Source organism: Erythrolamprus reginae, chromosome 1 (assembly GCF_031021105.1).
Source record: "Erythrolamprus reginae isolate rEryReg1 chromosome 1, rEryReg1.hap1, whole genome shotgun sequence".
Lineage (NCBI taxonomy): Eukaryota > Metazoa > Chordata > Lepidosauria > Squamata > Dipsadidae > Erythrolamprus > Erythrolamprus reginae.
The window spans coordinates 127,172,878-127,187,707 of NC_091950.1; the positions used below are offsets into that span (position 1 = coordinate 127,172,878).

At 40.1% G+C, this 14,830-nt stretch overlaps 1 protein-coding gene and 1 long non-coding RNA gene across 2 annotated transcripts in view; one reads left to right on the forward strand and one right to left on the reverse strand.

Annotated features, from left to right (window-relative positions):
- Nucleotides 1-936: 936 nt before the first annotated feature.
- Nucleotides 937-14,206, reverse strand: LOC139158234 (uncharacterized). Its single transcript, XR_011557637.1, has 3 exons — nt 14,128-14,206; nt 12,867-13,000; nt 937-1,301 (listed from the first exon to the last, which is right to left on the reverse strand). It is a non-coding gene; the product is annotated as an uncharacterized lncRNA (long non-coding RNA).
- A 35-nt stretch (nt 14,207-14,241) lies between these two features.
- Nucleotides 14,242-14,830, forward strand: part of TMEM86A (transmembrane protein 86A) — a 55,055-nt gene continuing 54,466 nt past the window's right edge. The window contains exon 1 of the mRNA XM_070735618.1: nt 14,242-14,427. Coding sequence (XP_070591719.1) covers nt 14,407-14,427 — 21 coding nt within the window. The 5' untranslated portion in view covers nt 14,242-14,406. The remainder of the gene's footprint in view (nt 14,428-14,830) is intronic.

Genomic DNA, 14,830 nt, shown 5'->3' on the forward strand with positions numbered 1-14,830 from the left:
AGAGCCTTCTCTGTGGTGGCCCTGACCCTCTGGAATCAACTCCCCACGGAGATTAGGACCGCCCCCACCCTCCTTGCCTTTTGCAAACTCCTAAAAACCCACCTTTGCTGCCAGGCATGGGGAAATTGATTCCTCGTTTTATGTATGGTTTTGTTTGGATTTTATGAGTGTTTCTTAATCAAGGTTTTTTTTAACTGTCTTATTGTTTTAATCATTGGATTTGTGTTTTGTATTCTTGCTGTGAGCCGCTCCGAGTCTTTGGAGAGGGGCGGCATACAAATCTAATTAATAATAATAATAATAATAATAATAATAATAATAATAACAACAACAACAACAACAACAACAACATTTCTAACTTCCCTTATCCCTGCAAGTCAGAAACATGATATTCTCAAGCATCTGTGTGCTTTAATTCCTCTACCACTTTATGTTTTGTAAAATAATAGAGGGTTTAGACATACTATAATAGTGTTAATGGTATGAGGTTGTTATGGTTTTTGATAATGGTTCGCAGTTGGTACCATTATCAGGTAGGTGAGTTATTTTTGATGGATCTGTGGTGCACAACAGACCGCAGTTTAGTTTTTGAGATGCTTCAGCTAAAGCATGGACATTTTCCTATTTGCAGGAATTATCCCATGGTGTTTTGCTTCTGCCTGCTGATCTTAAGGGCAACATCAGCTCAGCATTTGTATATGTTGAGTTATGAAATATTTTTATTCTGTATCTGTAGTTGTTCTCCGAGTGACTGTAAGGACAAAGATAAAAGCTGAAGAATGCAGACTATCACATTCAAATGGCACCATTTGGAATATATAAATAAATCAACACTTATCTTTCACGAATGCATAGCTAGTACTAATAGACAAGGCCATTTATTGCTTTTTTCCCTGAGAAAGGAACTGAAAACTTCAAGGTCCTAGTCTGTTATAGGAGTCCTTCACTGTAGCAGCTCTGAAGCTGAGTACAACATGTACTGTAAGAAAAATGCCAAAGATAACGGTTGATGGGGCAGGACTTTTGTGTTCCATTATTGTTCAGCCAAGTAATGTTCTCAAGTAGTACAAGGATGACAATGGGAAAAACAGTGGCAGGTCTACTATAAATTATTTTGCAAACCTTGCTGGGTGAAAATTCAGTGGTGGTGCAGAAGTATCCTTGGAAGAATAGAATTTTCCCTCCTGAAGCAGAACAGATCGCATAATCTCCCTGCTCGTGGGAAAATCAGATGAAAATTCTTGATTAAAACTGCCTTTTGTCCCAAGCGTTTTAACTGCATCTGCGACAGTCATGAAAACCTCAAAATACAGAGTGCAAGACAAAATATTAGATTAGATTAGATTTATTGGATTTATATGCCGCCCCTCTCCGCAGACTCAGGGCGGCTCACAACAATGGTGAAGAACAGTACATAGTAACAAATCTTATATTTAAAAATCTAAATTACAGTTTTAGATTTAAAAGTCCAAAAAAGAAACCCCAATATATAAAAAACAACACACAATCGAATCATACACAAAACTACATGGGCAAAGGGGAGATGTTTCAATTCCCCCATGCCTGACAGCAGAGGTGGGTTTTAAGAAGTTTACGAAAGGCAAGGAGGGTGGGGGCAATCCTAATCTCTGGGGGGAGCTGGTTCCAGAGGGTCGGAGCCACCACAGAGAAGGCTCTTCCCTCGGGTCCCGCCAGACGACATTGTTTAGTCAATGGGACCCGTAGAAGGCCAACTCTGTGGGACCTAACCGGTCGCTGGGATTCGTTTTGCAAAGTGTCCATTCCATAGCCATAGTTTTGTAGTGCAGTTGTCTAACTAGCATCTTCTGCTTTTCTTCCCCACCCCACTAAACATTAATTTAGAATCAGGAGCTAGCGATGCTTTAAAAATTTGACACCCACTTCCCATCATTATTATATATATCTACATAGGGAGAAGTGACTCTTTCCTTAGGGCAGCATTAACCAAAGGATACTTTTGTCCACTCCTCAAAGTTCTAGCCATCCCAGCACCCCCCATAATTATTTGAGTGAGATCTGGGTGCTTAGCAACCCGCTCCTATTTACAAAAGTTGCAGCATCCCAATGTCAGATTACCATGATTTGCAACCTTCCCTGCTTGCTTCCCACAAGTGAAATCAATGGGGAAACTGGCAGAGAAGATTTGAAATTGCTTTGTTAAGTATCCCCAGCCTATGTAATCTCCTTGAGCCTCTGCTGAAAGGTTTTCAGTAGGTGCCTGGGCGATCCAACAAAGGAATCAGTGGTAGAAACATTACTTTTATCATGGTGGTTGTAGTACCCTAGGCCAGTGTTTCCCAACCTTGGCCACTTGGAAGATATTTGGACTTCAACTCCCAGAATTCCCCAGCCAGCTGGCTGGGGAATTCTGGGAGTTGAAGTCCAGATACCTTCAAGTGGCCAATGTTGGGAAACACTGCCCTAGGCAAATAAATTAGGGACACTTGTGGACTTCATAAAAAGAAAAATTGATCTTGGTCTTCTAAGTAGCTATTGATAGAACTGCACTATCCATCTTCTATGTGCATTTATTTATTTCGTCTTTTTATGTGTAACTCTGCCAGTAAGTGAAAGCAAGAACTAAAACACTGGGAGCAGAGAAGCATTGTATCCAATTTTTCTCCAGGCCTCTTATAGCATGGGACAGTTACCTCAAACTGGGCACAGTAAGAATCTTTTAAACTTCCATTCAGCTAAATTAGACGGCCCATTCATCCCTTACAATGAAGCATTTGTCTCTTGCAGTTGAACTATCAATGAAAGTTTATGGGAGAGGTTTAGTAAAAACATTAGCTAAAGCAAAGACAATGTGAAATCTAAATCTGAATCAGCGATACATCCAAAATATCCATAGATACACAGATTTATAGACATCAGAGAGCAAAACTGACAAAGGAGCTTTGTGTAAGATAAGAATTTATGCAACAAGTTCTTTTGAAAAGCTTTCTGTAGCCTTGGCCTGAATCTGCTTTAAGTTGGCTAAAAAATAGTATTATTCTCTTCTATTGTAAAGCGGAGAATTATACGGAAGTAATTAATATCAATTAAAACGAGTCCACAAATACATGAATTTAAATGAGAGATTCTAATACAAGAATGTGCATATTAGGAATTTTTCCTATCACCTACTATGTATATTATGTATAATTTTAACAATGTTGATTTTAATATTTTAAAACAGTTTTCTGCTTCCCTTTAACAACTTGAAATTTTTCAAGTCAATGAATACCTGCATTTATTATTGTTGGTATAATTTATTTATATTAACATCATGACTCCGATCCTGATAATATTCTAAAGGTTTTTCAAAACCTGGCTAACATAGTCCTGGGTGGGTGAGGTGGTTACAAACTTTTTTTCTTGCTCTACTTTATATGTTTCTCCCCCCCCCCCCCCGTTCTAGATATGTATAATCCAGTGAAGGGCTGTAAAATTTTTACTACCACATTGTGGGTATGCCTTATTTTGTGGGTGTGGCTTGCCAGCCATATGACCAGGTGTGAGTGGCTTGATGATCATGTGACCAGAGGTGGCTCAAAGGTCACGTGACTGGCTTAAAGGTGGCCAACTTGATGTCACTCACGTCAAGGTTTGGGTTAGGGTGCCTGGCCTCTCCCCGCCTCAGAGAAATACAATTTCCCTATCTATTTACTATTACTATTAAAAAAAGAAGCTGAGGTGGCGTAGTATGTAGAGTGCAGTACTGCAGGCCACTAAAGCTGACTGTAGATCTGAATGTCAGCGGTTCAAATCTCAAGGTTGACTCAGCCTTCCATCCTTCTGAAGTGGGTAAAATGAGGACCCGGATTGTGGGGGCAATATGCAGGCTCTGTTAAAAAGTGCTATTGCTAACATGTTGTAAGCTGCCCTGAGTCTCAGGAGAAGGGCAGCCTAAAAAAAATGAATAAATAAAATAAATAAATAAATATTGAACATCCAAAATAAACTATTTAATTCTATGTATATATGCCATATGTGTACCTGTATTACATACTGGTACACAAAAATATACATTATCTACATCTGACTTACCCAGTCTATATCTAAACATACACACATACAGTCTATATACACTTACCCAGTCTATATATAAACATACACACATAGACACACACGTATGCACAGCTCTTCTAAAATTATACACATTCAACGTCATTTACTATAATAGGAAAAACATACCCAGAGCCCAGAAGGGGGGGGAAAGGGGGGGAGGGAATCAAAATCTTTCTACCTGTTCTGCATATCTGACCAAACTTTTTCTACCAGTTCTGTGTACCTGACCGTACCTGTACGAGCCCGTCACTGGTATAATCTTTTTTTTTAAACTTTATTATGTCTTCTTTTTAAAAAGTTTAAGCTGTCCAGAGCTGTCTGGAATTGGACAGCCTCTAAGTCATGTAAGCAAAGTACATACATAAAGCCATTTGTAGATTTAGGGAAATCAGTGAGTCCCCAAAGGTGGTTTTTCAGGAGGCAACTGGACTTTCTTGTTTTTGTTGTTGTTTTTAAGAGATTTTGTTTTTCATCCAACTAGGATGCTGGGGAATGGGGGATTCCATGCCCCACCATACAGACATAGCTGAAGAAGCTTCTTGGATGAGAAGTGAAATGTTAAAAAAAAAAAAAAAACAAAGTCTTGCCTCCTGAAAAAGCACCTTTGGGACAACTTGGATGAATGAGAATCCCCATAGACAAATCTGTCAGCCTCGCTATGTTTCATCTTTACACTACGCTTCAGCTGTCATAAGTAACAGGGGGATTTTGCCATCTTGACAAAATCAGTGAAATTGTTATTATGAAGCGTTTACAGTCAGGATCAGACAGTGGACGAAACAGAGAAGAATAGGGTATACAGAGATTTTTTTAGAAATTCAATTTGTGCTGAAAGTTTGGTAGAGCTTTCAATTTGTGCTGAAATTCAATTTGTGCTGAAAGTTTGGTAGAACTCCGAGTCCTTAGAGAGGGGCAGCATACAAATATAATAAATCATTATCATTATCATTAAAAGATGGGAATTAAAGGAGTCAGCCAGAAATCAGAAATATTATTTATTTATTAATTATTTATTAATCCAATTTATAGGCCATCCAACTCCTTCCGGACTCTGGGCAGCATACAACATCTAAAAATAATATAAAAAGAAAGTATAAAGCCCATAAAATAAGTATTCATAGCTTTTTTGTGGCCGGATCTAGGTGGTACTGTATTGATCAATGGTCTGACAGAACCACGCCTGCCGATGGAAGGCCAGTAGGATGGGGGCAGTACGGACCTCAGAGGGCAGCTGGTTCCTGAGAACTGGTGCCACCACAGAGAAGGCCCTCCTCCACGGTCCCGCCCACTGGCACTGTCTAGCTGATGGGATCCAGAAAAGGCCAACCCTTAGGCCTAATCACTCGCTGGGAACTATGTGGCAGAAGGCAGTCCCAAAGAGAGTCTGGCCCTAAGACACAAAAATACCACAATCTAGAAAATAATTGTCAAGGTGGATTGCTTGGCTGGCTAAAAGCAAGGCACTATGTTATGCTGAGTGAGAATTACAGGATTTGAAGAATTCACCAAAGAAAGTTGTAGAGAGAGGGGAAGATGCTGGGAACACAGAGGAGAATAGAGAAACATTTATGAATGAGTTAACTGTTTTGGAAATATTAAGCCACAGTAGAATTCCAAAACAGGAGAGGCTGATCAATTATAAATAAGGGAATATTCAAGAATATAAATATTTGAATTTGGTAGTGCAAAAAGCTATTTATTTTATCATATAGATTTATAAAGGTGGCCCAAGTCTGCACAGAGTAAGTGGTGTGAAATTAAAACTGATATGCCTAAAAACAAACAAATAACATCATAGAGCAGATGGAACAAATATAACCAAGGCAAGCTACACACTAACGGGCAGAGCACCAATTTATCCTAAAGCTTGAAAAATATACCACGTTTGATTAAAAAGTCCAGAGTTCAGGTGGTCCAATCTCTGGAGAGGAAATATTATTCCAAAGGGAAGGTGCTATGACAATTTCAGTGGACTATTAGAATCCAGATTGTCAAATGCCCCTGAAAACAAGAGCAAAAAGTATCTCCCTAAAAAACAGCTTATTCACTCGTATATGGCATTGATTCCACTACCCAGTCCACCAAAGCAATTTTGAAGTTTATCTGCCCATCATGTTCATTCCTGCTGAACTTGAAAAACTGAGAAAAGAATGAGCCAATCAGCAGTTCCACTCAAGTTGACATATAGGAGTATACAAAAAAGGTCACTGCTACTGCTAATCCTGGAGAAATAAAAAGGCCCTTCACCCCCGCCCAAAACAAACAGGAAATAATAATGCTAATGCTTGCTTCCCATCCACATTTTCCGTATATAGTATGTGTGCTTGATTGTTTGCAAATAAGGATCTGAGCACCTGTACAGTAATAGGACGAAAGTGCCAGGCTACCCACCTACATCTCCTCTATTAAAAATATCACCAAGAACTGTACAGTTGACATGATATTGTGTCATTGATTTTATAATCCCGTGCCTCTGGCTGCAGCAGCAGAGGCTAAAGTGGGGGAAAGTTCTACACAAAATACACCGCTCAAAAAAATAAAGGGAACACTTAAACAACACAATATAACTCCAAGTAAATCAAACTTCTATGAGATCAAACTGTCCACTTAGGAAGCAACACTGACAATCAATTTCACATGCTGTTGTGCACATTCCACTTTGTACAGAACAAAGTATTCAACGAGAATATTTCATTCATTCAGACCTAGGATGTGTTATTTGAGTGTTCCCTTTATTTTTTTGAGCTGTATATATTATTTTTAGGATGCAGGAAAAGGTCACATTTTCAGGTCGCTATGATTTACCAGACTAAAAATAAAAATCTAAAATTGTAAATACTGTATTTAAATATGTATCTAAAATAAATACTGTGTGGGAAGGGTTTATAAACACTTAAAACAATGAAAACTTACCAAACAATTACAATATAAATACTTAAATAAGTACTATCAGTCGATAAATTCCACATCGCGGATTTCACCTATCGCGGCCAGGTCTGGAACGTAACACCAGCGATAGGTGAGGGACTACTGTACTATCCCAAAACGGAATTTAGAAATACAGAAGTAAATTTGGTTGCCTGCCCAACAAAGTTTATGTGGGATTGCCAAGGTACAAAGTGGCTTTTGAATTTGTATAGTTCCAGTAGAAATGCCTTTTGTTAGGATATAAGGTTAGGTCAAGGGAAGGATTTCTTTGTGTGGAGATGATATCCATAGAATGAAATGAATTGTATGTAAATATAACACATACTTAATTCACAACAGCTCACATTGTTTAGCACCTGTCTTGATGTTTTCAGGTTTATCTAAGTAAGACAAAAATTAATTTTTGATCCAGATATTTACTATTTTAAATTATGCATCCTATATTTTACTCAAATTCATGGGTACCAGTGAAGAGGAAAGGCTCCTAACACTACACTAGCAAATAAGTTAATAGCTTTACAGATACTGCCTTTGCAAGTCACTGTGGGGAAAATAATGTGTAATCATTTTGCCACACCCAGATAATTGCTTTACTGTATCATCAGTAACATCAGAGTGTTCTGAATTGTGTTTCTAAACTAGGTTATGATTCTTGAATACTTCAACTCTATTTTTGAGATAGATGAATCTTGACTATCTTCTTTACTGATTTCACGTGAAATATGATTTTGGGTTTTATGGTGCTCAGCTTATTCGGAGCTAAGCTTATTCAGGATTTGGAATTGTCCTCCATGAATAATTGAACTACAGTTTTTATAATACCTAATCGGCAGAAAAGTAGGAAATTAGCTGTTCCAACATTTTACAATTCAGAATTTCTCTCCACATGTTGACATGATGGAAGTAGCTAAACTGGCCAAGTTTACAGTATTAACGGGCAGTGTGTTTGGAGCCAAGTTCCAGAATGATGCCACGGTTCTTGGTTACTATGGAGACTAATCTGTGAAAAGACATGAATACAAAATACAATGTTAAAGTGGGACCCCAAGCGTGAATTTCCTTACTCTTTTATCTCTCTTTCTTGCCCTTTTTTGTGTAAAGTAAAGTGGTGAGAGAGGAATGTCTCCTGGCTGTAACTGAGAAAACTCTACCCAGACTCCATTATATACATATAACAACTTGATGAAATTTCCTTGCTCCTACTACAACCAAACAACCAACAATAGCTTTTGATAGCAATGAAGACAAATTTGTCATAAAAACTATTAAGATAGCTCCATCTTAAGGAGATTAAAATACAATATGATACGATACAATAATAATAAAACTCCCTCCCTCCTTCACTTTCTCTCTCTCTCTCTTCCTCCCTCCTTCCATTCAATAATGTCCATTTCTCAGAGACTGCTGGACAAGTCCTTGCAGTTTTCTTGGCAAGGTTTTTCAGAAGAGTTTTGGCATTACTCTTCTCCTAGGGCTGAGAGAAAGTGACTAGCCCAAGGTCACCCAGCTAATTTTTGTACCTAAAGCATATCTGGAATTCAGTTTGCCAGTTTATAGCCTGATGCCTTGAACCACTACGCCAAACTGGCTCTCAAGGATTATATGGCTGTTGCTAAACTAGTTAATCATGATGTTCTTTTTCTTGCATCAATTATTATCAGGCAAAACAACCATGTAATCTTAGCCCATTTTAGAGGAGGTTCCTAGGGCGTTCCTTCCTGGTCTAAAGTGGTTGTGTACCCAAAATATGCTTAATGTTGATACTAGCTCACTCCATTTTATGGGTTTGTGCAATAAGCTAATTCAATCAATTGCATATATACAAAGCATTTTACTGAATGCTCATACAACTGAATATTGTGACTTGAACATAGGCTAAGCCAGTGTTTCCCAACCTTGGCTACTTGAAGATATTTGGACTTCAACTCCCAGAATCCCCCAGCCAGCGAATGCTGGCTGGGGAATTCTGGGAGTTGAAGTCCAAATATCTTCAAGTAGCCAAGGTTGGGAAACACTGGGCTAAGCAAACTGAAATATCAGTAGCTCACTCTGAAGAATTGCTGATGGTGCTACAAATGAAGGCCAATGGACAATTCTAAAGATTTGGAATGAAGTAGATAAATAATTATGCAACACACAAACTTACAGAGTTTGTTTTAGAAATTAAATCCTAATAGCTTCTTAGGAGCATAAAACAAAAGGCGCGCTTTAATTTACAAATAGTTCAAAGCGAATGAAGACAAGGAAGAACAAGGAATTCCCTTATCTTACTGATCCTCCAAGAGTTGCCAAAGTTCCTAGAAATTAGTCCTCGAAAAATCCAAGCCGAACAAAGCAAATCAAACTAGTCCCTGAGCAGGCTATGAACAGGCAGGTTTTCTCAAAACTGGCACCATAGAAGCCAACATTCAAGCTACGATACAAACCGGAAACATAGAGGTTAATATTCAGGAACTATGATATGTGCATAAGTGCATCATTGTGCCTACCGCCCCTGTCCTACTATTCTATTGTCTTCTATCATTACTTTTTATCATTGCTTATCTAATGTTTTATTTGTACAAATTACCATCCTATAATTGTTTGACAAATACATAAATAAAATAAATAAATTTCAAGATTCATGCTGCAAGATTCTGGAACTACAATGCAAGATTCATGAGTGGAATTGTTCCCTGCAATTAGCATGGTTAAGGTCTTAAGTAGTTAATTAACCTGCAGCTCTACTCTTGAGTAAACCTTGTTGGGTTAAACCCTTATGCAAGTCCAAGCACTGCTCCTCCTTATGACCCCCCAAAAAGCTCCCCTGAAAATTTCTGCCGTCTGGAGATAGGACATCTGGTGGGGTAACCTTAAAACTGCCCCCTAAATTTAATAAGGACAAGAAAATCTCTATGCCCCTTGTGTATGATGAGGTATTGCTCCTTTTGCATCATTGCCTTGCCCACATCAGCTTCTGCCTGACACAAGGTAAACTTCAGCCTTCATCTTTCAAAAGATTCTCACTCCCACTAATTCTACCACTGAGCAAGATGGGAGTTGTAGTCTAACACGCCTCTTCCTGTTTCCATCCACAATAAGAATAAAGGTCAAACTATAGTTTTCTATTGCTATATGGTACTGCCAGCTTTAATAGAAGGGGATCAGGGCCCTTTGTCTACGCCTATGAATTAGGAGCGAAGCCACTACTGAAGCCTGCATGTATTTGAATAAATGGAGATGTAAACATATTGGCCCAACCTAATATTTTATAGTAGGATTTCCTTTGCTGGTGACTGGTTGTCTTTGCGTAAGAGGCCCTATTTTAACAGCATCTCTCTGGGATGTCTCAATCATACATAATTAATAGGGAGGTTAACACACCCATTAAATATTTAGATAATACAGCTGATAGAAATGGTTACTGTAGCTCCAAATGAACACGGAGTTCTTTGGGCCTAGGGTTAACTCCCTTAATTCCCTAATTGTCTGGAGTAGTTAAGATTATGGCACTCGTAGCTTCCCAATGACACAGTTCAGACTTTAGCGCAAACAGAATCAATAATACAGATGAGCTCCCATATATCAGTTTGGCCCTCTAAATCAGAGGGGTGCAAACTGCCAGTGCTTGTGGGAAATCTGAAAGGGCAAAATGTGGCCTTAGATATTTTCAAATTTGTCCTCAAACCCCCTACCCAGGGGTGGGCAGCAGGCAGGAAGGGGTGGAATGCAGTTCCACTGGCGGAAATGAAGCTGTGTGTGCCCAGCTCCAGCTGACTATCCCCCCCTCCCATCCTCCTCCTCCTCCTCGGAAAGCAGCAGGGAGACCAGCACCAGCAGGAGTTGCAGGGGACCCTTTTCCTCCCGCCTCTTTTCTCAAGAGCTGATCGGCACCCATTCGCCTAGCTACCCAGACTGAGGCAGGGGGCGACCCAGGAAGGAGAGCGCGGGAAACGTGAAGCAAATTGTCACCCCAGAGAGCGACACTGGTGAGGTTGTAAGTCGAGGACTTAACAGTTCACTTGAAAGATGATGATTGTTCAAGCCACTCCCACCTGGTCACATGGCTGGCAAGCCACTCCTACCCAGTCACATGACCACCAAGCCACACCCACAAAATAAGCCACACCCACAGTATGGCAGTAAAAATTTGGGCTGCCCATTACTGCCCCTACCTATGATGAACTCTTCCACTCCCGACTTCAGATGCTACAGGGCTGTGCAAATGCTCCACCTGTCTCAGATTTGGTGGTGGTTTTCCATCTATTATCTTCAATAGCACTTCCTGCTTCTCTGTCCCAGTTCCTGTCCCATTAGCTCTGCCTGTTTTCTTTTTTTCTGTTCCACCCACTCCTTTCATCATGCCTGATTTTTACATTACCTCTCTTTTTTTGCTTCTTTCTTAACTTGATCGGGCTTCAGAGGCAGATTTATTTATTTATTTGTTTGTTTGTTTGTTTGTTTGTTTGTTTGTTTGTTTGTATGCCGCCCCTCTCCGTAGACTCGGGGCAGCTAACAACAATAATAAGACAATATAAACAAATCTAATATTTAAGTTAATTTAAAAACCCCAATTTAAGAAACCAATCATACATACAGATATACCATGCATAAATTTTATAAGCCTAGGGGGAAGGGAAAGTCATGGAATACCATGTTGGGTGCGTGCCCCCCTTCGTGAGTCAGACCCTGTACTATCTGGGTCAAGTCCATGGCTGTCATGGTGGCCATGAACTCCTGTGCTAGTCCAGAGGTTTCTCCGAGTGATGGCAGGTTAAAGTCCCCCAAGAGAACCGGTTGCTCCCGGTTCAGACCAGTTCTATAGAACTGGTAGTAGGAATTTCCCCCCTATTGGACAAACTGAGCCACTCAGAGTCCGTTGGAGTGAGTGGCATATAAATACAATAAATACAATAAATAAATATAATAAATAAATAAACTGGGTGCAATCGCTGGTTGGCCATGCCCCTGAAACCGCCTCTAATGGCGCCATAGATAGTGCCATTAATTTTTTTGTTTCTGTGCATGTGCAGAAGCTTGGGTTTTGGCACTGCACATGCGTGGGCACCCACACGATGCGGGAAGAAGCGAATCGGCAACGAGGTAAGTTAGAACTCACCCCTGTCTGGCTTGTATCTTTTTTCTTTCCTTTTCATTTCTATGTGAGTGCTCTAGCTCAGTGTTTCCCAACCTTGGCAACTTGAAGATATTTGGACTTCAACTCCCAGAATTCCCCAGCCAGCGAATGCTGGCTGGGGAATTCTGGGAGTTGAAGTCCAGATACCTTCAAGTTGCCAAGGTTGGGAAACATTGCTCTAGCTTGTTTCAGTTATCATGAAAATGTTTCTTGGGAGAGGAGGAGTGAGCAGGAAATATGTATTTCAGAGACACAGAGAGAAAATCATCCAGGGAGATTCAGTTCACTCTGGAGTCTAGTCCTTTCCTTTGCTGGATAGCAGAAATTACAGTACTTCATTTCTTTTATTGGTTGGTTGGATTTCAAACTGGAACCTGGAACCACTGTGGTTAGAGTGCAGTACTGTAGGCTACTTTTGCTACTCACCGGCTGCTAGGAGTTTGGCAGATCGAATCTCACCATGCTCAAGGTTGACTCAGCCTTCCATCCCTCAGAGGTGGGTAAAATGAGGACCCAGATTGTTGGGGCAATACGCTGATTCTGTAAACCACTTAGAGAGGGCTGCAAAGCACTGTGAAGCGGTATAATATTCTAAGTACTATTGCTATCCTGTTTGTAGTAGATCTGTGACTTTTTTTAGTGGCGGACTAGCTGACTAATAAAGAATGGGCAGACTAATAAAAAATAATAGTAATTGTAATGGAAGATTTGGCTATGCCAGTAGCAACTTTCTGGTTTTTTTCAGTACCTGAAGTTTGCAGCTTCATGATCATTGGGGAGAAGGGTGGGGAGCGCTAGAAATCATTGGCTGAAGGATGGACTAGTATTGCCTTGTCTCCTTTATGATGCTTCAAATGTAAATTCCTGGTTTCTGTATGTGTGCTGGAGGAAGAAAAAAAAGAATGCTATTTCCATGCTTTTCCTAAGAAAACTATACAGTGTTCCCTCGATTTTCGCGGGTTCAAACTTCGCAAATAGCCTATACCACGGTTTTTAAAAAAATATTAATTAAAAAATACTTCACGGGTTTTTTTTCTATACCACGGGTTTCCCTGCCTGATGATGTCATACGTCATTGCCAAACTTTCATCTGCCATTTGCTGATTGGCCGAAATCTCAGCCAATCAACGTTGTTATCGCAAAAAAAAAATGTTAATAAATAATAAATATCAGGATCACTAAGTGTCTTATTCAATGGTGAGTAAATGGTTGTTAAGGCAGTGGGAAATGGTAATTTAGGGATGTGTTAAGGGATGGTTTGTGATACTGCTCATGGGCAAAAATGGTGTATTTACTTCCGCATCTCTACTTCGCGGAAATTCAACTTTCGTGGGCAGTCTCGGAACGCATCCCCCGCGAAAAACGAGGGAACACTGTACATTTATATCCATGCAAATAATGCAAGGGCATCCTTACTTTCAATGTTTACCCTTTGGTTATCTGTTAAATTTCAGTTTATATCAGTAGACTCGGGGCGGCTCACAACATACAATAAAACAATTCATAACAAATCTAATAAGTTTAAAAAACATTTAAAAACCCATTATTAAACCAGACATCCACACAGACACGCCATACATAAATTATATAGGCCCGTGTATAAATTTATTTATAAATTTATTTATTTATACACAATTTATTTATACACTATGTATGTATGTATGTATGTATGTATGTATGTATGTATGTATGTATTTATTAAGGTTCTTCTGTTGCCTCCAATAAAGACTAACCTAGCTTTATGTTTTGTTTGTAGCGAGCCACAGCGGCAGTTAACCTTGCTCTTAAATCGGCAAAAGGGATCAAGGAAAGGACGATGGAAAACATTTAGAACCCCCCCCCCCCCAAAAAAACCACCCCACAATAATAATAGAAACTGGCCCACCGACGCAATTATATATGTTTATTGAGAAGAGGTCGACCTCATTTTTAGGGGGAGAGCAGTTCCCACATTTGATCAACTGCCCGCTCCCCTCACAATACGCAACTGGGATGGGTCTACTACTCACCAGCGAGTGCGAGCCCAGGAGGGGCGGGGCGGAGCCGTCTTCGCTGCAGGACCTCCCCCGGCCGCTCTCTTCCCTCTCTGCTCATTCGCTGCCAACGCGATGACGTCACGGCGTTCTTTAAAAAAGCCCAGAGAAAACAATCGGCATTGAGGGGAAAAAAATAGATGCCCTCCTGCTCTGATGATTAAAAAGCGGTAGTAGCTTGTGACCCGCAGTGGGAGCCGAGCTCCATAAAGCAAGCGCCAGAGAGAACTACATATAGAAGCCGCCTCGGCAAACATGGTGTCCCCGGTGACCGTGGTGAGTTCAATCAGTTGTTGTTGTTTTCTTTTTTTGGCACGAGTGAAAAAGAAAAAAAAAAGTCCGGACAAGATACTCCGATAGTAACTACCATCAGACGGAAAGGAGATGCGGTGTATTTGCAAGGCGATTTTATGATCGCCGCGGGAGCCTTTTGGATAGATAACAATAGATAAAGAGTCGCTATGCGGCAGCAAGGCTGCCTCCAGCATATACAGTATTTGCTGTTAAGTAGACTCCGGGGTTTCTCCTCCTAGTACGTTTTCAGCTTTCCTTCCTTCCTTCTTTCCCTCCTTCCTTCCTCTCTCTCTTTCTTTTATTTATTTCTCTCTCATTTCTTTCTTTCTTTCTTTCTTTCCTTCCTCTCTCTTTCTTTTATTTATTTCTCTCTCCTTCCTTTCTT